Source organism: Natator depressus, chromosome 9 (genome assembly GCF_965152275.1).
Source record: "Natator depressus isolate rNatDep1 chromosome 9, rNatDep2.hap1, whole genome shotgun sequence".
NCBI classification, from domain to species: Eukaryota; Metazoa; Chordata; order Testudines; family Cheloniidae; genus Natator; species Natator depressus.
The window spans coordinates 77,753,643-77,774,627 of record NC_134242.1 but is presented as its reverse complement, the minus strand read 5'-3'; the positions used below and the strand labels follow the sequence as shown (position 1 = coordinate 77,774,627).

Genomic DNA, 20,985 nt, shown 5'->3' with positions numbered 1-20,985 from the left:
CCAGCTGTTACAGGGTTGGGCTCTACCCCGCCTGGTGTTTTCTGGGAATGCAAAACCACTTTTTTGTTTTATCATAACTAAAAGCCTGTGGAACAGAACTTGATGCTGACTTTGGGCCTGTTCTTTCGCTGCTGAGCCAGCTGCTCCACTGCAATCTCCCCCTTATTCTAACCCTGTGCTTACAGTTGTTCCACTTTGGGTGCTGTGGGGAAGAGGCTTGTTCTGCTGCAGCATGGGTATGTAATAGCACAATAAAACTCGGTGCTGAGTCGGTCAATGGTTAGGGTCTCAAAATGACCATTGTTCCCTTTGCCTAACCTTTTCCCTGTTTATTACTGTAAGTTAATGATCATTTTAGTTGAATGATCAGCTGTATTCCTTTGCTCTAGAGAACTATCTGTCTTTACTACTTTCTGCCTTTCCCGGGCCCATCTCTGTGGAATCGGAGCACCTAGTGAACAGAGTGGCCCTATTTTTTTCTATTTACAAAAGATGCGGTAGACTCTATGTAAGCCAGAGTTGGATTGGTTGGGCAACCTGAAGAAAACGGATACCCCAAACCAAACTGAGTTCTATTTGACACCTGCCACCGCTTATGCCATACAGTAATTTGGATCGAGCTCTATTATACACTCAGGCAGAACAAGTGGTTACCCAGGGGCTGCAAAGTGAGGCCTACTTCGGGTGACCAGATAACAAGTGTGAAAAATGGGGACAGAGGGTGAGGGGTAATAGGAGACTATATAAAACAAAGTGCAGAATAGCGTGACTGTCCCTATAAAATCGGGACATCTGGTCACCCTACGTCTGCAGGATAGAGCAAGAGGCTAGAAGCTGGCAGATATAGGTTATAGTCCCAGATCTGCTGGACATGTAAAGCTCCCTGGCTCTTGTTGCTTATTACTGTGGTACTTTGTACTGTGGTAGTTTGTTTACATGAGCTAACTGGAGGGAGTAATTTACTGCATCTGATACGGCTGGGAAAAGCTGATAAGAAGCCAGGAGCTCCCTGATCTGATTCACCTGCAGGATAGCCAGCCCCTATTGCTCTTCCCCCATGAAGCATGTCCTGTGGCAGGTGTTTGTGGGCTCTTTGAAGCCCTGTTATGCCTCTGAGCAGAGAGTCTGGAATGAGAAGGCTGTGTCTCCTGGGACAAGCATTTTCTTGTTGTTGTAATGTACATGTTTCACAGTCTCAGGAACAGGAGCCAACTTCTCCACATGTGGGATTTCTCAGTGCTCTTGAATGCTCTGCTGCTCTGTGCACCGCACAAGGGCTGAGCTTTCATCTATGTGGTGCAAAGGGTTGATGTCAGCTGATGGCCCAAGGTATCCCTAGGCTGAAGAAATGTGTCGGCTATGGATTAAACACCATCTCCAAGGAACAGCATTAGACTCGCATGTGAGCCTCCAACTTCTGGTGGTTGGATTCACCATTTTTTCACATGTGGGTCACCATTGTTTGTGGCCTTAATGGCATGTGAGGCCCTTTGCAGACGCTCTGATGATAAGGGCTCCGCCTCAAAGGGCTTACAGTTTGAAAGTGTGTAAATATGCAGGGAGGAAACAGCAGAGAGTGTGGTAAAGATGAGTGGGAAGAGAATGTGAAAGAGGCTGTTACCCATGCAGCATGGGTGGAGCGAAAGCAAAAGTCACGTTAATAATGTATTACATATCCCGCATCACTGTGGTTATTGCTTCCAGCTGATCTCTAGTTAAACATTTCCCTCTCTGCATTTACCTAGAGCAAATGGCTTCAACTAGTATTTTCAGCTCCCTTAAACAGCCCGAAGTTGCTACCTTTTATGATTTATATTGTAGTTGTGCCCCATTGTGCTAGGTGCTGTACAAACACATAAGTGTCAGTCCCAGGCCTAGAGAGCTTATGACTCTACTACCTGCTGCCACCAGGGATGAGAGCAGGGGAGGGCAGCAGCAGGTAGGAAAGAGGAGGGCATTCAGACCCTCACTGTCTTGCTGCTTTTTGTCTCCTTCCTTCATGTGAACTGGAAAGCACTTTACTTGCCCAGTCCTGAGACTGAAGTTCTGTTTCTCCTGTGGTAACTGATGCTACCACTCCCACCTAAGGCTGAGCAGGGGAGTGTGTTGGTGCCATCAACTTCTGCAAGAGGCATGCAGAAACTGAAGTTCAGATCTCAGCAGGAACTGCTGAATTTCTCTTATGTTGTAATTACTGGTTCCTTTCAAGCCTGGAACCTTCATATTGTGTTACTGTCTGGGGATTATAAACCGATGGCGTAGTCATTTATACAGCACGCTCATTTAAAACCTCCCTCTCCCCACAATTCAGTCCCTCTTTAAGGAGACAAACAAAGGCAGCCAAGAAAGCTGGGATGTGGTTGCTGCATATTTTCTTTCTCAGGGCTTCTGAATTCTTTGCAGTGACGGAGACAGAGCCCTAAACAATGCAGGCTTGCAATCAGCAAAGTAACCCTTGTGGCCTGGCATCCCGCCCGCTCTCTCTGTGGGAGATTCCTGGGGAAGAGGCACCCTGTGAGGAATAGGGACCAGGCGAGTGTGTTATGGGGTGCAGAAATTTTCTCATTCATGGCAGCTGGGCTTGCACTTATCAGCCTGGGGGTGCTTTTATGATTTAAAAGTGGAAAGGATTTCTTTTCTTTTCTTTTTTTTGTCAAGAGCTTTATAACTTGACTTTGAAAATTTGGTTTTGGATGAAACTTTGCTGGTGAATTTGAAACCCAGAAACAAGGGGTTTTTTAATCTAATTTTCATTAGAATCCTTTTGAGTGCTTGGAGGAAGGCAAGGCAAAGCAAATAAAGACCCCATATAACCCAGCATTGTTCTGGGTTTGGAGCAACATTGCTGTTTCAGTCTCAAAACCATCAGAGTAAAGGTTCCTCTCTCAAAAAATAAAATAAAAAATTCTGTGGTCCATTTTCTTCCTCTAACTTTAGTTCTTGTTTTACTTTAGACTAGGGAGGTTGCATGGACAAAGCCAGCCCAGCCCTTTTCCAGGGTATCTGAGAGTCATTGCATTTCTAAATACAGCCACCGAGTGGCAGCATGTTCCCATCAGATAGTGCCCAGTGGCCTTCCTGCCAGCATACCCTCTAGTAAGGAAATACTGTACTCCTCTTGTGTCCTATAGAAACCATCTGGGTTGTGGGGGGGAGGGGGCATGGCTAAAGAATTTTCTGTAAATAATGCTTGTATAAAAAGAATCTGATTTCTGCAGCTCCCGCAGACTTTTCTTCTATTTCCAAAGGGTGTGAGCAGCAATGCAAATGGCCCAAATTCAGCTCTGGTGTAACTATTGACATCAGTGGAATTGGGTCCACTTACACAAGAGCTGGATTCTCCCTGACGTGTTCCTGCAGGCTTCCGGTCACCTAGAAGCTTGCATCATTCTTATAAGCATCTCTGGCAATGACTGGATTTCTCATGAATATGCCAGGCTGTTGAAGGAATCTATGAATTATGTGGGCTCATTTCAGATACCTTTTGTGATGCCCCTGAAAGCAAGAGGCTGCTAGCAATGATGGCAAGAAAAGCAGAGTGGTGAGCAGGTGCCATAAAAGTTTCATGTCTCTACTCCTAGGATGCTACACCTCAGTCCTCACCTGCAGGCCCCTGCTATGTCCTGGATCTGGCATTTCATGCAACTTTGCTGGTGCACCTCACTTGTGACCTGCAGTCCTCTGTTACCCCAGTCCTGTGTTGCTCTTGCTAAATTATTTATTAATTAATATTCCATCCCACATGACCAAAAGCTCCTCAAGTTTTCAAGCATTGAGATAGGATAGCGATTATGTGTGGGTAATTCATGATGCACAGATTAAACTCCCAAAATCCTGGCCTAGCCTATAGTGAGCTCAGTAGATCTGACATGGATTCTCTGGATGCAGACTGCTCACTGTTAGTTAATTCAAAATCCTGCTCAGGGACATGGCTGGGATCTTCCCAGGACATTAGAACTATGTGTTAAAATGTACAGGTAGATTGATGATGTTTATTCCATGTCTTTTGCTCATGAAAGCTGGAAAGACAAAAGTCTCTCTGTTCCCTGTGTATTTTGTAGCGGATGAGAATGCTTTGGCCATCAGAGGCATATGTGGCCAAGCACTAGCAGGGACGAGCCATCATGTAGTCGACTAACTGGATTCTGTGCACTATGCTGGTGTTTCCTGTGTTTATGGCCCTTTGTGACACACTAACCTTTCCTGGATCATTCTCAGCAGCCCTGCCAGATGTCCACGTTTTGCTGGCGTGATTTGAGTTTCCCAGCGATCTCCTGTTTTTTCTGTTTTGTGAAAGCTCTGAAGAAGCAGCTGGAGCTGCAGAGCTGTGCAGGAGAAAATCCAATAGAAAATTGGAATGGGCACAAAGGGAGTTTTTACCTTTATTAAGTGTACTCCCTGGGGCAGAGCTTTTATTTAAAGCCTTGGTGTTTGGGATGGTCATTCTAGAGGTGCGGATTGCAGGACAGAGTTAAGCCATGCCCTAGGATTGGGTCTGTCATTGGGCTGTAAATAGCGCAGGACTTTCTCTATATGTTTGCCATGTGAGATATGGTGCTATTGCTAATAATAAAAGATTCTAATAATTCTTTGCCCTTCTATGGCGCTGCTCTGCTAAGGATTTCCTAGCACCTGATAAATATTAACTAAGCCTCTCAACACACTCCTGTGCAAGTTATATTATCCCTGTTTTTAAGGCAAGCAGGTGAAAAACAATCACCTGTCTATGCCCTATTGCCCTGTTTTGCTGCTTTCTGCTGCATAAACTATGTGTGTTCTATATTTGTTTTTCCATTTTTTTTAAAGTGTTGGCTTATTAATTTTTAGCATGATCAGTTTTGTCTTCCTGATTTTGCTGAAGGTCTCATTTGGATGCGGATAGGGAGTTGCCACAGGTCTCTACTGATAGCTGTGGGGACTGAATCTTTAACAAAGAGAGCTTTTCTTCCAACTGTTTGTCAGGTGTTCTAGTTAAAGGGGTTTCAAGAAAACAAACTCACGCCAAAGTGAGACTGCGTAACACCACAAAAGTAAAATCTACGTGCCTTTTCCATCCATTAGGATTCACATTACAAACCTACCTAGTTTTCCAGTCATCCATAGAGTCCTTCAGAAAAAGATTGGTCAGCAAAAACTGAATTTTATAATGCTTAAAAAAAGTCGAAACCAAAACCCAAGCTACTTTGAGATCTGTCCTCCATCATGAAGGAGCATATTTGTCAAGTCCCTTTCAAATGTGGACAAACAGGCACATGCAGAGATCAAGTGACTTGATCAAGGTCACATAGTGAATCAGTGGTAGAGCTGGGAGTAGAACTCCTGAGTCCTGAATTCAGGTGTCCTCCTTTAATTACTTGGTAATGCTGCCTGCCTATTACCTGGGTCTTCATACAGGTCATTTGGAGCAGACTAAAAGAGCTGTGAGGGACACATAAGAAGCTGTGACTCAGTTGGGCTGAGAATACAAAGTTGCTCTGACATGGAAAGAAACCAGGGCAGGTTCCTGGGTTAACAGTTATTAAGCACCCACAAAAGCCTTTATTTATTTATTTTTAGTTAGAAACTTTAAAAAAAATGATGTTCTCTCCCGTCCTATAGGAAAGCCCATTATCACAAGGTGTGTGACTGTCAGGGTTATGGAATGAGCTGGTTGGATTCTGAATATTCTTACGGGCATTGTCCAGGTATTAGAGTAGGGGCTGGGAGTCAGGAGACCTCAGCTTGAGTCTCAACTCTGCCATTGACTTAGGTATTTAATGACAATATTTCCAAGATCAAAAGTGGGGACATTCTTGTGGCAAAAATTTTTGGGGTCAGAAAATAGTCATTCAAAACACAAAGTACACTTTTTTCTATAATGTGTGTGGGTGTCACTGCGGCCAGCTTCTGACTCCATAGTGACACATGCATATTTCTGAGTGGAGGCTTTTTTTCCCACTAACTTAGTATTTTCAGTGAGCTTATCATAAAATGCTGAACAAGTTGGCATTAACGTTCATGCTGAGCAAAAGAACAGCTGTGGGAGTGTCTTTGCTCACTCGACACTGTCCATCACCCTTCATGCTTATATCAATAGACTGTTTGTTCTTGCTAAACACAGAGCTAATTCTACATAGTATAGCAATGTGTCTGGAACAAACATTTGGTAGTTACTTTAAACAAAAAGTTTTGATTGATGAAATGAAAATCCTGAAAGACGTTCCTGGGACATCATTTGAAAACCCGGGCTTCTCCTAGAAATGGGACATATGATCACTTTACTTATGTGTAACTTTGGCCACTGCTAAATCTTCAAAATTTCTCTTCATTTTGCATCTCTCTGTAAATCAGGCCTTGGATGTCTTGAATTGGGCACTCAAAAACAGGGCACCGTAATTAGTGGATGTTTGTGAAGACTGAGATTTTTTTTATTTCTCTTCCTCAGTTTCCCCATCTTTAAATTGAATAAAACCTTCCCCTACCACACAGGGGTGAGGAGTGTGAAGCTTCAGTTCACAGATGTTTGCAGAGCACTTTGAGATACTAGCTGAAAAGGGCAAGTTGCAATAGGAAAACAAGTTGTTAATACTGGTGGCTATTTTGTAAGTCTATGGATCCTTTGGTGTGTATGGCATGTACTGTTGGGGCTATTTAAGCCATGTGAGCTAGGGACTTATCAAAATAAAGGAAGACTAAATAGAGACCTATAAAAAAGATATGGTTCTTGCCCCTCTGTCAGACAGCAATATGCCACTGAATACACACTGATGTGCCTACCCCTGCTGGCTGCTGGTGTCTGTCTTCCATCTCCATCCCTTTCTCCCGCCTTTCAGCCCTTTGCTGATCTGATTGAAAGCAGAGATTGTTTGCGAGTGAGAGTGAACCCTGAGCCCCTGCTACACCTGCTGTTGTCCTGTAAGGATTGAGTCACTGTAACTTAAAGGCGGCTTGTGTAAAGGTTAGTGCAGGAAGGTTCGGGGACCTTGCCTCTCCATGCTGGGGGAGGCTGGGGTCCGATTACCCATAAATTAGATGAATATTTTTGCTACTGTGCTCCACTGATAGGGAGCTGTGTTTGTGGTGTGATGGGCAAGCGAAAGGTCTATCCGAGGTTCTCATTGGCTCAGATGCCATTCTTGTGGGTTGTCTGCTGGTTGGACATGCACCAAGTTCTGGCTGGACATGCTGTGTTGGGGAAAATGTTAATTAAAATCAAAAGTAATCGCCCTCACCCCCTCCCTGGCATGTGTGTACAAAGTGGTTATTGCAGTCAATTGAAATATTGGGGTTATTTGTTGGGGGAAGTCTGGGCATCAGCAAATGAGATTCTGGGGGTGATGACTTTTGCGGGGTGGGGGGACAAAGCAATTGTTCTGTGCCTGGCGCTAGCTCAGACGCTGAGAGGAGAGTGCAAAAGTTATTGCTAACTCTTCCAGTAAATTCCCTCAGATCTATAGCTTCCCTAATGACTGTCCAGATCAGTGGGCAGCCAGGAGCTTAGTTTAATGTCTCACCTGGCAAGAGCTGTAACACTTTCCACCCCTTCATATGACTGTCTTGTGGCTGCATGGAAGATGTTAGCATATATGATATAAATAAAGACTGGACCTTCCTTTGACCCTTGGGGGTGCCTGCTGGGCAAAAGCCAGGCCATTGATATGTACTGTATTCAGTCTATTTTCTACAGTGGTTCAGAGAAGCTGATGGTTCACACAGATGGTTCAGTGAAGCTGTTTTCACCCCTCACGTCACTCTCCCTGTATGCCGTACAGTGGAAGCAGAAATTAGTGAGCCACATCTCTGCAGAAGGCTTGCAGTGAGAGCCATGTGGCGTCTATGCCACCCCTCAGAAAATGCAGGACAGTGGAATTAATACAGCACAATACATATGAAAATCGTGACCTTAGTGGAAGTTTTCTGTATTTACTTGCCTTATTTTTTTCCGCAAGGGCCGGGGAAGAAGGTGTTTCAAACTAAGGGGACTATATTTTTCAGAATCAAAAACCCTGATTTTTTTTTTTTTTGGTGACTTTTTTTTTTAGAGTTGCAAAATACTCCTAAAAAGAGAGCAATCTACATTTTTAATTGCTGGACAGATTGATCACTCATTTAAATGTATAACAACTCTATTGATATCACATTGTCTTTCTACATGCCGCACAGTGAAAAATCTGGTCATTTAGTCTGGTCTGTAGTCCTAACTGATGCAAAACTCCCATTGTTGAACTCTGTGGGTTTCCTGACTAATGGCTACGGGATTGTGTCTTACAGAACTCCATGAAATAAAGCAAGAAGGACTTATATAGTTTAGTATGAGTATTATTTATTTCATAGCCTCATAAATAGTGTCTTTACTCTAAACTTGACAGATTTCTTTATAACTCCAATAGTCAGTTTCTTGATGGGTTTTAGCCAGCTGACCAGCATGCCACACCTCAATGAGGACTAGTCACTTGGCAAGTTTTGGCTTGAGAAAGTTCAGGCTTTTTTTCCCCTTTTAGTTATTTGTGCTAATTAAAGAAAATCTGTGTCTTTCATGAGAAAAGACTCTTAATTTTTTCTGCTGTAAAAAGGTTTGTTTTGGGGTTGGGTATTTTTTTCACAGCTTTGAATGCTTCAGACAGGGAGAATAGACTTTGCTTAACCTTTCCAAATGAGTTCTCTTTTTGGTTGAGCTCTAGGGTGGAAAACTTCAGTGTAAAGGGAGAATGTTTTTGGCATTTGAAACTGGAGATGATATGGGAATTGCCAATGCTATAAACAAATAGTGAGTGAGAGCATAGTGCTTTGTTTTTTGTTTAGCTCCATCTGTGTGAGCCTTAAAAAAATGGGGTTACTTGGTTGTAATTGGGGGCAAAGTCCCCTGGACTTTTCCTATTCAGCCTTCTGATTGTGAAGGATTATAAAGATTAAATCCTCTGTCCCAGAGGCTTGCATCTAACGTGAACTAGCCTGAGCCAGAAAAGTGATTCTCTTTACCACAGGAGCTGACATGTGGAGGTTAAGTAATTATCTATTTACATGTAACGTTCCCAGCAAGAGATGCTTTTCTTTGTAGAATTTGGTTTCCACTTGCAGAAATAGTGGTGCCCTGAGGCACACACGTGTCTCCAACAACCCCCTTGTGCTGAACAGCACATGAGAAAGCATGCTGCAGAGAGCTGCCTGGGTTTGTAAACAGCGCCTGACTCAAGCAAGTCAGAATCTGTATGGGAGAAACAGAAAGTTTTGGGTTATTGAGAGCAATTACATAATGCTCTTGGCTCCTGATGCTACAGAACAACCTGATGGCAGTAATACTTTGTTTTCTTATTTGAAATATAAAACAAACCCTCGGTGACCAGTGCTCAGGAGGGATTGGATTTAGTACCAGATGTGTGGAGAGACGGTGCTCCGGAGCTGTTCTAATGCATGCTAATCTCTCTGCTGTTCCAGAGCACCTCTGCTAGTGCACCTCAGTCTGACCTTCAGCACCGGCTGCTGTTCCAGTCATGGGCTCTGCCCCCTGCAAGCACACCTTGCAGCTCTGCTGTTGCCTTAGTCCTGACCTCCAGCACCCTCTGCTCTTCCAGAACGTGAGCTTACGTGGTGGTAGTTTTTGAAGCAAGTCCCTTTTTGAACATCGTATTTCTTTCACCCTGCTGCCATTTCCAGTAGTCCAGCACAAAGGGCTGTTTTGTGGAACGGTGGCAGAATAAAGAACTGGGTTATTTGCTGGATGAATTAAATGTGACTTATTGACAGAGCCAGAATATTTTCCCTTGTTTTGGTCATAGTATGAGTTCATTTGGCATATTAATAGGCTGCCCGTCATCCTTCAAAACAGGAATGGAAACTACCCCTATTGGAAATAACTTCCTTTGCCACTTAGTGGCCTTTCTCATTGTCCTCCGGTCAAATTAAGCTGTTTTGGTTTAGGCCCTCATATAAGCAATCGTTGTCGTATTGAGCATGTCAGGGCTGTTTCTTTATCGATTATCATCTTACGGCGTCTGTTTCAGTGTCTCCTCTTTTCCTCAAGGAATTACCAGGTAGTGATGACCTAGTGTAGCCAGTCACTTCCTGAGGTACTGGGCTACCAACCCTGCTGAAAGGAAAGTACTAGAAGTGTCATTTAGGCTATGGGACAAATGGTGGTGGTAGCAGCTCGTGCTAGCTCTGCAGCAGAAGCCTAGAGCCCCTTTCTAGAGTATGAGGGACAAATCCCAAGAAATTACACTTTTATTAGTGAGAAATTGTTGTTATAAGCAAAAGCTGCCAGTTAAGCTCAGTAGCCATTTGTAAGGTATTTGTGTCAATTGCTGTAATGCAGTGGTTTTCAACCTTTTTTCATTTGCAGACCCCTAGAACATTTTGAATGGAGGAGCGGTACCCTTTGTAAATTCAACCTGTGGTATGCGGACCCCTTCCACAGATGTCTAAGGCTGAAAACTGACTGAACAGAGTTCAGCTACAAATGTTGCAGGTGCTTGGCACAGTATTTGATGCAGTGTGAGAGAGGGTGCTACACTGTGGGCTTCTATGGTAACGACAACACTTCCGGTTTTGACCTGTAGGTGGGGATATTCACATACTTTTTGATTGATCAGAAAACCAGAATGCCCTTTCTGGGATCTGAAACTTAATTTTCATAGTCATCTTTTGCGGACCCCATAGACAGATATAGTCTGCCCCCCCCATGCCCTCAGGGATTTGCGGACCCCAGGCTGAAAACCACTGCTGCAGTGTAATACTGGAGGCTGCCAGGAAATGGTGGTAGTGTGTCTGTGAGGTTTATTTTAAGGAAGGACTCTATAGGAGAGATGCATTAGAGAGCAAAGTGGAGGAACCAGGGAACTATAAAGCGTGTTGGACACAGGTTTGGTAAACATTGCATCTCCTTGTGAAATCTAAAATTCACCTTCTTAAACCTCTGTGCTGTATGGAAATGGCCTGATACGAAGCCTAGGGCATACGGGACCTTTCCAAAGCGAGAGGGGTTTGTGCTGATTTACTGATGAAAAGGAAAATGGAAGGAGGAGTTGGGTCAAAGTCAGCCATGGAGTGTGTGGACTGTCTGCTCTTTCCATGTGTCTGGGGTGGGAAGAAACCTCATGCCTCTGGCTATTTGACCCCTCACCCTTAGAAGATGGGTAGGCATCTCCTCCAAAGATCTGAACAAGCAGAGCTGGGATGGGAGGAAACCTGGCATGTTTGGCTCCATTCTGTCGGCAGTTTCACAAATCTTTGCCAGGAACAATTGGGTGTGTTAGACTCATTGGCTAAATCTGCTTGGCACTGAAAAAAAAATGGGGAAAATGAGAATAAAAAGTAATCAGAGTGACCATGATACGGGGGGAATACTGGGGGGAGACTGAAGAATTCTGAGCCCAAATTCAAGACAATTTTATCCACTGTTTCTTTCCCTCAGCAAGGCAAAGCCCAAGCATTTCATATAACCCTGAAAAGATCTGGCTTGAGTGTATGCTTAATGGAGATGCCAGGCTGAGTTGTGATCCCTTGAAGGCACAGCGCACCCAGTTGTGTTCCTGCTGGAGGGCTTGTTAGTATGCAGTACGGCTCCGCACTTCTCACTGAGGCGCTAATGATGCGTGGGTATGAAACCTCACCCATGTTGTGGATCTGCAGGGGAGGGAGGAATTGAGATAAATGCTTAAAGATGCCAAGGATGTGTTCTGTGGTTCAGCTCCTTACTCGCACTCGCTCTCAAAGGAGCTGAGGTTCCTATGTTGCCAGATTTAACTCTTTGGACAGCCACTATCCTTTCTGCAGAAATGCTCCCAAATTATATTGCACGCCACAGAACGTACTGGCTATCCAAGTCTATGGGAATGGAGAGTATACTCTGTTCCACTCTCCATCCAAGGCTCTTGGATGCTCTGCTACTGGGCGAGGGAAGTTGATTCCAAGAAGCCAATTAGAAAATCTTTTGTTAGTGGCTGTGACTCGGTGCTCTGAATTTGATGGGGCAGCACAGCACATGCGCCCATCATGCTCCTGTGTAGGCAGTGGCAGCGAGGAAGTAGGCTGTTGGCTGGATCATCAGATAGTGGTGGACCAGATGATCCAAGAACATTTGTGGCCAGCACAGTCTGAGCACACTGAGTCACTTGCAATCACATAACTGCACCGTGCAGGGTGGCTGTGCCCAAGATGGCTGGAAGCAGATGCTGAAACAGGAAGAATTTAAGTTTTCTCATGTCCCAATGGGTTTTACATGGATCATCCACCCCAATGCCGCTTGCTTCCATCAAGGTGGAGGGGAGCCTTCATTGGTTTGGACAGCATTGTGGATCTCCAGTCCGGAAGGTCATGGAAACTGACTACCCCCCCGATCTGGAAACTGACTACCCCCCGATCTGCTCATTATTCTGTGACTTGCTATTGCTGAGAGCAGCGTTTCTGGGATGTTGAAATCCCTCCTGGAAATGCTAGTTTCAGGGAATAAGAAAAGGAGTACTTGTGGCACCTTAGAGACTAACCAATTTATTTGAGCATAAGCTTTCGTGAGCTACAGGGAATGCCATTCACGCTGTCAGCTCGTGCTCCTGACTCGCTGTTAGATATTGGGGGCACAGATACGGCGTCAGGGAGAGAAGGTGGAAACTCCGAGTTGGCAGGGACTCTGGCTCTCTTTGCTATCCAGCCCTCTCAGCTCTGAGCGGCTTTTTGTCATTATACAGCTGACCTTGTGCCAAATGAGTTTGGTGGCTCAGTCTATGTCCCAGTGCACAGGTGCCCCCTTGGAGAGGGGAAGAGGGAGTAGCCCATGGAAGCTGAACTGCCCTTTTGCCCTTAAAGTTGCTTCCTGCAGGGCAAGGGTGTAGGGGAAACTGGAGTTGCTGCTGCCTATGCTAGACTTGGTTAAACAGAGGTCATTGGCCTCCACGGCTGGCAATCCAGCACCTTCCAGTCCACACTGAAATGCACACTGAGATTGTCCACCGCCGCTAAAAACCAGCCCCACCCATTTCATTTGCTGCTGCCTGTCCTAGCAGCACATGGCAAAGTCATCCCTTTGGTCCGCTCTTCCCAGTGTATCAGGCATGTTCAAAGAGCACCCCCTGCTGTTTCCCAGAGGGGATCTGGCACAGAGGGAAGACACAGTGATCCAGTGCAGAAGGAGTTAAATGCTGTCACTCGAGAGGCATTTTCTCTAGAAATGGGTAGCATTTCTTGTGGGCAGCAGGTTTCATGCTCCTTCTCCCCCCCCTCCACCCCACTGCCTCGTGCCCTCCATTGCTCTGCTTCCAGTGCTGCGGCACCAGCATATCAATTCAGCCCTATTAAAATAAAAGGGTTACTGTTCCCTCTATGCTAATGGGCCGAGAGCCTGCTCCACAAGTAGCCACTCTCTGCCTGACCTCTGGGAAATGTCTGTGTGCAGCAGAAAGTGGAAAATCACTGCATGTTAATGACTTGCTGGAGCTGCTACGGAGGAACACTGAGCCCAATGTTCACACTCCTTCCGCCACTCCATGTTCCCCAACAGCACTGGAGCTGGTCCTCAGGAGAAGCCGCAGCAGCTGCAGCTGTCAGCCTTGACAGCCCTGGACTGCGGCTGGAAGGCTGCCAGCCTGTGATTTGTTATTAATACCCTGCCTGAACACTATGGAGCAATGGCAGTGATAATAATAGCCCATCAATGGGACAGGAATAGCTCGCTGGAGGCAGGCCTGCTTGGAGGCACATCAGATCTTACAGTTGGTGAGCTGTTGCAAGAATATGCTGTACCCGTCAACAAAAAATAGCACTCAACAGCATGAGCAGGGCAGAAAGGGGTGATATGTTTACTTGCAGTATATGATACAGCCACTAGGTGTCTCTTTGTGCTATATAGAGTTCTAGATAGGGTGTGGTCCCTGGTAAATGTGGGGACAAAGCTGGAAGTAGAGCTGTGTGGGAACATGTGGATTTGAGTCCACAGTCTATAGTTTTCTTTAAGGCTTCCCATGTAAGATGGTCTCTGATTCCATCTGAGCCTTAAGGTGCTACTGAAATACAAATAATAGTATTCTTCACCATCACCAGTAGATACCATGGTAACAGGGAGTGCAATAGAAATACCATAGATGGTTAGATGAGTGAGGTAAAAAGGTCTTCATGTGCTGGCATCATTTATTGGGAAGTACCCACCAGTAGAGGTGGTACTTACAAAGTTCAGCCAATCATCTGCTTCTGTTGCCATGCTTTCAACAGACCTAACATTTGGGCCCCACAGTATCTGAGAGTGCCATTATTATTTGCTGAGAATCCCCCAATTTGAAAGATTGGGGGATTCCCCCAACTGGACAGGATTTGACTGTCCCAAATTCAGCATGGGACTTGCAGGGGTCTGAATGCTTTGGGGGTGATGTAAGTTTTCCAGATACAAAATTGCCTAGATGTACAGGTAGGTATTTGCCTCTGACTTCTGTATTCCTGCTGCTGCGCACTGAGAATGAGTGGGCTTGGGGATTGGAGCAGGAAAATGACTTAAACCCGCCTATGAAACTAGCAAAAACTAAAAGGTTGGATCTTGCCTCTTCTTTTGAAGTGTATGCTGCGGGTGGGACCTGTCCCCTTCCTCTTAAAGCTGCATGTCTCTCCCTCTTCCATGAAGGAGTTTTTTGCCCTCCCTGGGGAGAGAGGCAGTGTCACTTGGTCACTGTTAATTTGCAGCTGCCGTTTTGCTTTCCAGCTGACATTTTGCATGTGTTAACTAGAAAGCCACCATTAATAAACATCTTGGTGGCACTTTGTCATCTAAATGTAGTGCAGCCATTAACTTCAATTAAAGAGGGACAAGGCCAAGAGAGAAACAGGGTAGGAGCCAGCACAGAATTGTCCCTGCTCTCAGGGAAGTGTTGTCCCCATGGAAAACTAGCTCAGCCCTGTCAATCTGAGAAAAATAAATTATGGTGAATATGCTGCTTGTGGCAGCAACCATACTGTAGAGTGTGTGTTCCTCATGCACAGGTGCACACGCTCCTTTACCCAGCTCTTCTAATGCACCTGACCTGCAGCATACCCTACGAGTCCAGTCCTAGGTTCCCCACCCAGCTCTGCCCATGAACTTCACTGCTGTTCTAGAGCATCCCCTGCTACTAAGTGCTCTGCGGTGAATGGGTGACTAACCCCTCAAAATTGCTCCTATTCTGACAACAAAGCAGTCTGGCTTGAATAATGATGATTGTTCGAATGAGTCAGGAGGGGCAAGAGATTCACCTGTGAATTTTAAAAGCCTGATGCCACAGCCCTGAATGGGCTTTGAGTGATTTGGAAATAGGCATGCTTCCTGCCTCCTCCCTCACCAAAGAAAAATGCTTGAGAGTCCCCAGTATAAAAGCTCCAGCCCTTGAGGCAGGGCTAGATGGACCATGAAGCCTAGAACCTTTCAGGGTATGTCTGCACAGTCTGCGGCAATGAGCCCCCAAGCCTGGGTCAGCAGACGTTGTGGCTTGGGCTCTGACCTTATGTCGGGGAGTGGGCTTCAGAGCCTGAGCTGCAAATTGAAAGTACTGTCTCCGCAGTTATTTTGAGCATGGCATACCAGCCCCAACCTGTTGACCTGGCGGGAAGGCTCACTGCCCTGGGGTGCTGCTGGCTCTGTACATGTACCCAGAGATTCCCACTATTGGCCTGTGAATTTAGCTCCCATTCGTGACCCATGCATGTGAATGGTGCCTGTGCAGAACAGCCTGGGGCTGCTGTGTTGGGCAAAGAGCAGGCCCCTGCCCATAAAAACAAAGCATCTTCTCATCTGTGGAGATGTGGAATAAAATAAAGGGACAAAATGTGCGGGAGAGTAGTGGGGGCAGCAGGCTGAGACACTGATGGACTGGGGCTTCACAGTGCATTTGAACGACCATGTGGCTGATACTCATGGACTGCCGGGCTCCAGCCCCCCTCCGGTGATTGACACCATGTGGGGCCATTGAGGGGCTGTAATAAGAGGATCCTGGAAGAGTCTCCCCTCTCCACCCCCAATAAAAAAATAAATGCAAACACCTACTTTATTCAGAAGAGTAAGGGATGAGGAAGCCTGGAAAATAGACTGCAGGGAGCAAGATGGTGCTACACTCCCCCTACCTCAGGATGGACTCTGAGAGTTAACAGGGCTTTTCTGCCTCTCACACGTAGCGTTGCGACTGGTACGCGGATGCAGAGATGAGCTCTCATGCACCTCGGCGTGTCCCTGTGTTTCAGTCTCTGTGGCCCATTCAGACTGTGGTCTCTGCTGCTTCTGCCGACAAAGGCCAATTAGTGCAGAGCCGGGAGGGTGGGTTTTGTTAGTTTCTTTGCTACTTTTCTTGGCGCTGCTCTTGTTCTTGTTCCTCAGCATGAGCGATGATTTCAGGGTTGTCATGGTGCCCAGGGCAGCAGCAGTCTCTGTACCACTCATCTAGACAAAGCAAAAGGAGTCTGAAGGGAGTCAGTGAGGAGAAAGCAGCTGGCTGAAGCGCTTTAGAGCCAATTTCCCAACAAATCCCTACCAGCTCCAGGGCTAGGACAGGAGTAGTCTGCCTTATATTACTTTCCCACCCCCCTAGCTATCTGGTCCCCTAGTGATCAACAGCACTCTTGGGCATTTGGCAGAGGTTTCAGATGCTGCATGCAGCTTCCACTGGGGTTTTAAAATGTAGACAGAATCTTGTTCACACAGAGAGTTGGGTAAACTGCTCGCAACAAACAGCCTGGGTCCTGATCCTGCTGTGAGTTCCATGTGGGCACAGGGGTCTGTGCATGTGGAACTCATTGCGGAACTGGGGCCTCTGTTGGCAAATTTGTCCCCGTTTCCACTTGGGAATCATTTGTCAATAGACTTTTTATATTTTTTAATGATTGGTCCGTTGTTTGTTGAACTATGTCTCGGCCAATGGGTGGCTCCCAACCTATTCACCAAGACCATTGCTTCATGGGTTTGCTGTTCAGAGTTTCTGATGTGATTGGGCATATACGTCACAATGGTGTTTCTTCTCCCATGTTCACAGGGAGGCTTGTAGTGCAAATGCCTGTTCGCACAGTTATGTGAAAGCAGTCTCGGTCTGGAGTTGTCACTGGAATGCCGCCTCACTCTTTGTAGTGAGGGCCAGGACCTGGTTGCAGCAACTTCTGTGCGATCGAAACCCCGCTTGCTATGGGGCAGGCTGGAGTCCACAGTGGGACTGATTTGGTTCAGGATCACGCGCTCCATCACCTTGTAAGGGGTGCTCAAGAGGGATATTGGCCTATAACTAGAAGGGTGCTCTGCAGGTTTTCCAGGCTTTAGGAGTGCAATGAACTTGGCTTTTCTCCACACATGGGGGATTTCACCAGTCTCCAGGATGTTGGTGAAAAGCTTCGTCATCAGTTTCCATGCCAGTGGACCCAGGTGATATGGGAACTCAGGACAGATACGATCTTTTCCCACTGCTTTTCCCAGTTCTGCCTCAACCTCCTTACTTGTGAATGGTGCAGACCATTGGGACACTGGAGTGCATGGTACTGGTACTGCTTTAATCGATTTGGCAGCAGCATATGACACAGTCTGGAAGGACGGTCTGCTACTGAAACTGGCCAAAGTGATCCCCTGCGTGCGGCTTCTCAGGCTGCTGAACACCATGCTTAGTGGCCGAAGGATGTGCGTATATCTCGGGGGTCTAACCAGCAAGCCATGACTTTGAGTCATGGGCTACCACGGGCTCTGTACTTGCTCCAACACCCTTTGATGTATACACGAGCGATATGCCTGAAATGATAGTGCAGAAGTTTGCATATGCTGATGATTTGGCACTTGCAACTCAGGCCTATAGCTTTAGAAAACTTGCAGTAACCCTTACATCTGACCTGAAGATCATGGAGGGGTACTTTCAAAAGTGGCAGCTGAGAGTCCTAATCTGAGCAAATTTGTAGTCTGTACTTCCCATCTGGACAACAGAATCGCACAAAACACTCTAACTGTCCAAGTTTTGTGGTGGAAACAGTGTGTTATGACCCAAAGCCAATATATCTCATTGTTGTTCTTGAGCGCATACAGACTTTTCGTGATCACCTCAAGAAAGTAGCTTCTAAAGCGAAGACTTGCATCAACATTATTCAAAAGTTAGCAGGAAGAAGCTGGGGATCAACTGGCCTGGCGCTATGACCCTGGTTCACTCAGCTACAGAGTACTGTGCACCAGTGTGGACAAGAAGCTTTGGCTAGGCAGCTGAATCAGATCATGCGACTCATCGCAGGAACTTTATAATAAACACCTCTGCCATGGCTTTCTGTGTTAGCAAACACCGAACCTCCAGCTGTCTGATGAGATACAGCCACAGCATGAGAACTTAAAGGTGCCAAAAGCTGCCCAGACCTTCCCATCTGGCAGGTTATGGATGGCAAGCCCCAACAGTGCCTGAAATCTCACAAACCACTGTGGACCACATGAGACCACTTCATGTCTCTGGATCCAACCAAGGAAGGGCAAAGCATCTGGACCTCATCTACCATTCCAAACAATCGCATTATCACTGATCCAACAAGCTATCCTCCCAGTTTTGACCTGCCGTGCAGACTTGGGACCACACTGAACTGCATCTGAAAAACCCATGGAAGATGCGGCTACTTGATGCACATGTAGAAAGTCCAAGATTTCCCTTTGTGTGACTGTGGTGAGAACATCCAAGCCATCGAACACATCATAACGTGGTGCCCCACATATGGATTCAAAGGTTAATTGGATGACAGCCACAGTATCACCGGGGAGGCTTTGAAATGGCTTATGGACCTACAGCTGCATCTATAGACTGTTGCTCTGCGGATGCCATACATGTGAGAGAGACAAATACGTGCATGAGTGTTCATGGCAGTCTTTCAGTGAACTTCCTTGTGAACAAATGCCTGCTCACACAAACATCTGCAGAAAGTGAATAAGGAGCTGTGAATAATGTCCAAGCAAGTTCTTGGATTGCATTTGTTTTTTCCTACGATATTCAACCAGCTCTGGTAACAATCACAAGCTTGCTTTGCTGCTGCCAAAGGTACTGCTGAGCAACTGAATTCCTTCCTGTGCTATGAAGCCTTTGCTGCAATTGGCAAATTTGAGTTTAGAGACGGTGTGGGGTGATGGTAAAGGAGATCAATAATGAAAAGGTTAACCTAGGGTGCTGTTTACCCCTTTCTGGAGGAAATATTGAAAGCCCTTGTGTGGGGCTGATGAGCTAAGAAAGGAGGGTGGGAGTTGGATCAAAAATCTCAACCTTGTGGGGTTTGGATTTCCAATGCCCTGTGTGTGTCTTTGACACATAAGGTCTCATTTCTTATGTTTTGTAGTTCCTTCTTTTTCTACCCTTGCGCTCTCTGGCTGCCTGGGGCTGGGAATGTGGAATGCTGAATGGTGCATTAAAGAGACAGGAAGGAAAGCCCATGTCTTTTTAAAACTCATAATGTCCGGGGAATTTCAATCGGCATCCAAGCCTATTTCTAGCCAACAGAATAACGGTGCAGGGTTTGAATCTTCCGTCCCGCCTCCCTGGGCACTGCTTCCTCCTTCTGTCCCTCCCTCTCTCCCTGTACAGCAGCTTCTCTCCTGGCTGAATCTCTCTGCCCAGCAGCTCTGTGCTGCGAGGAGCCACTTATGGATCTGACGGGAAGGGTTCTCCCCAGGGCTGGGGGTACTCCATGTTATAGCTGAGTGTGCAAGGGGGCTGGCCCACAGACTTCCCCTGCCCTGCCCATCATGCCATTATTGGATTTTTTCTGGGCTTGCTTCAAAAAAGCAAAGGTAAGAAACTGTCCATTTAAATCTTGTCCAGGCTTTCAGACTCCCTGTCAGCTGCCAGGAAAGAGGTCTGAAGGGATGGGTGGGGGGTGTCTGGCAGTGCCTGAGTTTGGGTATTGGTGTGCTCCCAGGACATCTGTACGTGTGTACACACACATACACTATATGATTCAATGCGGATACAGTACACACAGATGCATATATGTGTGCTATGTGGAGAGAGACATGCACTATAGCCAAATTTTCAAAAGTGCTTAGCACTCAACAGCTTCCGCAGAGAAGAATGAGAGGTGCTGGATGCTGACTATGTGGATAGATGCAGATATTCCACACACAGCCATATGCACTTTATGGATTGCATGCATGTGTGGGTACTCTATGCAGGCATGCATCCACTGTATGGATAGATCCAGGTATTCAGGCATATGTACAGACACTCACATTCAGGAATTAAAATTCAGGAATTGATTTGCATGACAAGTCATACATGGAGATCTCTGTCATAGACAGGTCCGATCTGCCTACGACTTGGCTTTATTCCCCCCCCCCACCCCATGTCCACTCCTGATTTGGTAGCAGATGCTATGAAGCGTGATCCCACTTCTGCGGTCTCCTTTCTCTCTGGAGTAGGCAAACTTTTTCCTCAGGTTTTTTTAATGGAAAAACCTTGGATAATTTCTGATAGTTGGATGAGATCTTTTCCTTGCCCATCCTCTGATTTTGGATATTGCTGTAGAAAATTACTCAGTCTCTCTCGTTCCTGTGTCACATTGGTTGCAGTCACTCACACTCCCTCCACCCCTAGGGAGATCCCAGATAAACACACTCTTTATGGACAGAGTCAGAGCCACACATACACTCTCTAACAGTGCAGACATCTGTGAATCATTTCCTGATGCAAACCCTAAGTTGCCCCCTTGGAACAGGTGAAGACACACTCAGTGTTTGTGTGCTCAGCTCACTCTTCTGAGAACCTGTCACTTTGAACTCCCCCATGTCGTCTTTATACTGTGCAAATATTCTGTAGTTTTGTTTTCTTCCTCTAAGTCCTGTCTGAGGAGCACCTCATGTTTTCAGTGAACAGCTGGGTGGATGGCACAGAAGGAAGTTTAGGGGCATGGCCCCAGGCCATGTGTGCCACAACTGTTAGGGCCAGAATCAGATTTGGGACACGAAGGTATAAATCTGGTATAATTCAGTGACTACAATTAGAATTACGCTGGAGTAGCTGATGCCACAATCTGGCCCTTAGTTTTTAATTTCCTGTGGCAACATTTCTTATG

General features: G+C 46.1%; 1 protein-coding gene across 3 annotated transcripts in view; it reads left to right on the top strand.

The window, feature by feature from the left end:
• STARD8 (StAR related lipid transfer domain containing 8) overlaps positions 1-20,985 on the top strand; it is a 142,864-nt gene that overhangs the window by 3,848 nt on the left and 118,031 nt on the right. The window contains exon 1 of one of the 3 annotated variants that reach the window (XM_074964505.1): positions 19,531-19,705. The exons of the other annotated variants lie outside the window; for them this stretch is intronic. Within the exon in view, the coding sequence (XP_074820606.1) occupies positions 19,661-19,705 (45 nt within the window). The 5' untranslated portion in view covers positions 19,531-19,660. Of the gene's footprint in view, positions 1-19,530; positions 19,706-20,985 lie in introns of those variants that run through there. 3 annotated transcript variants of the gene reach the window in all.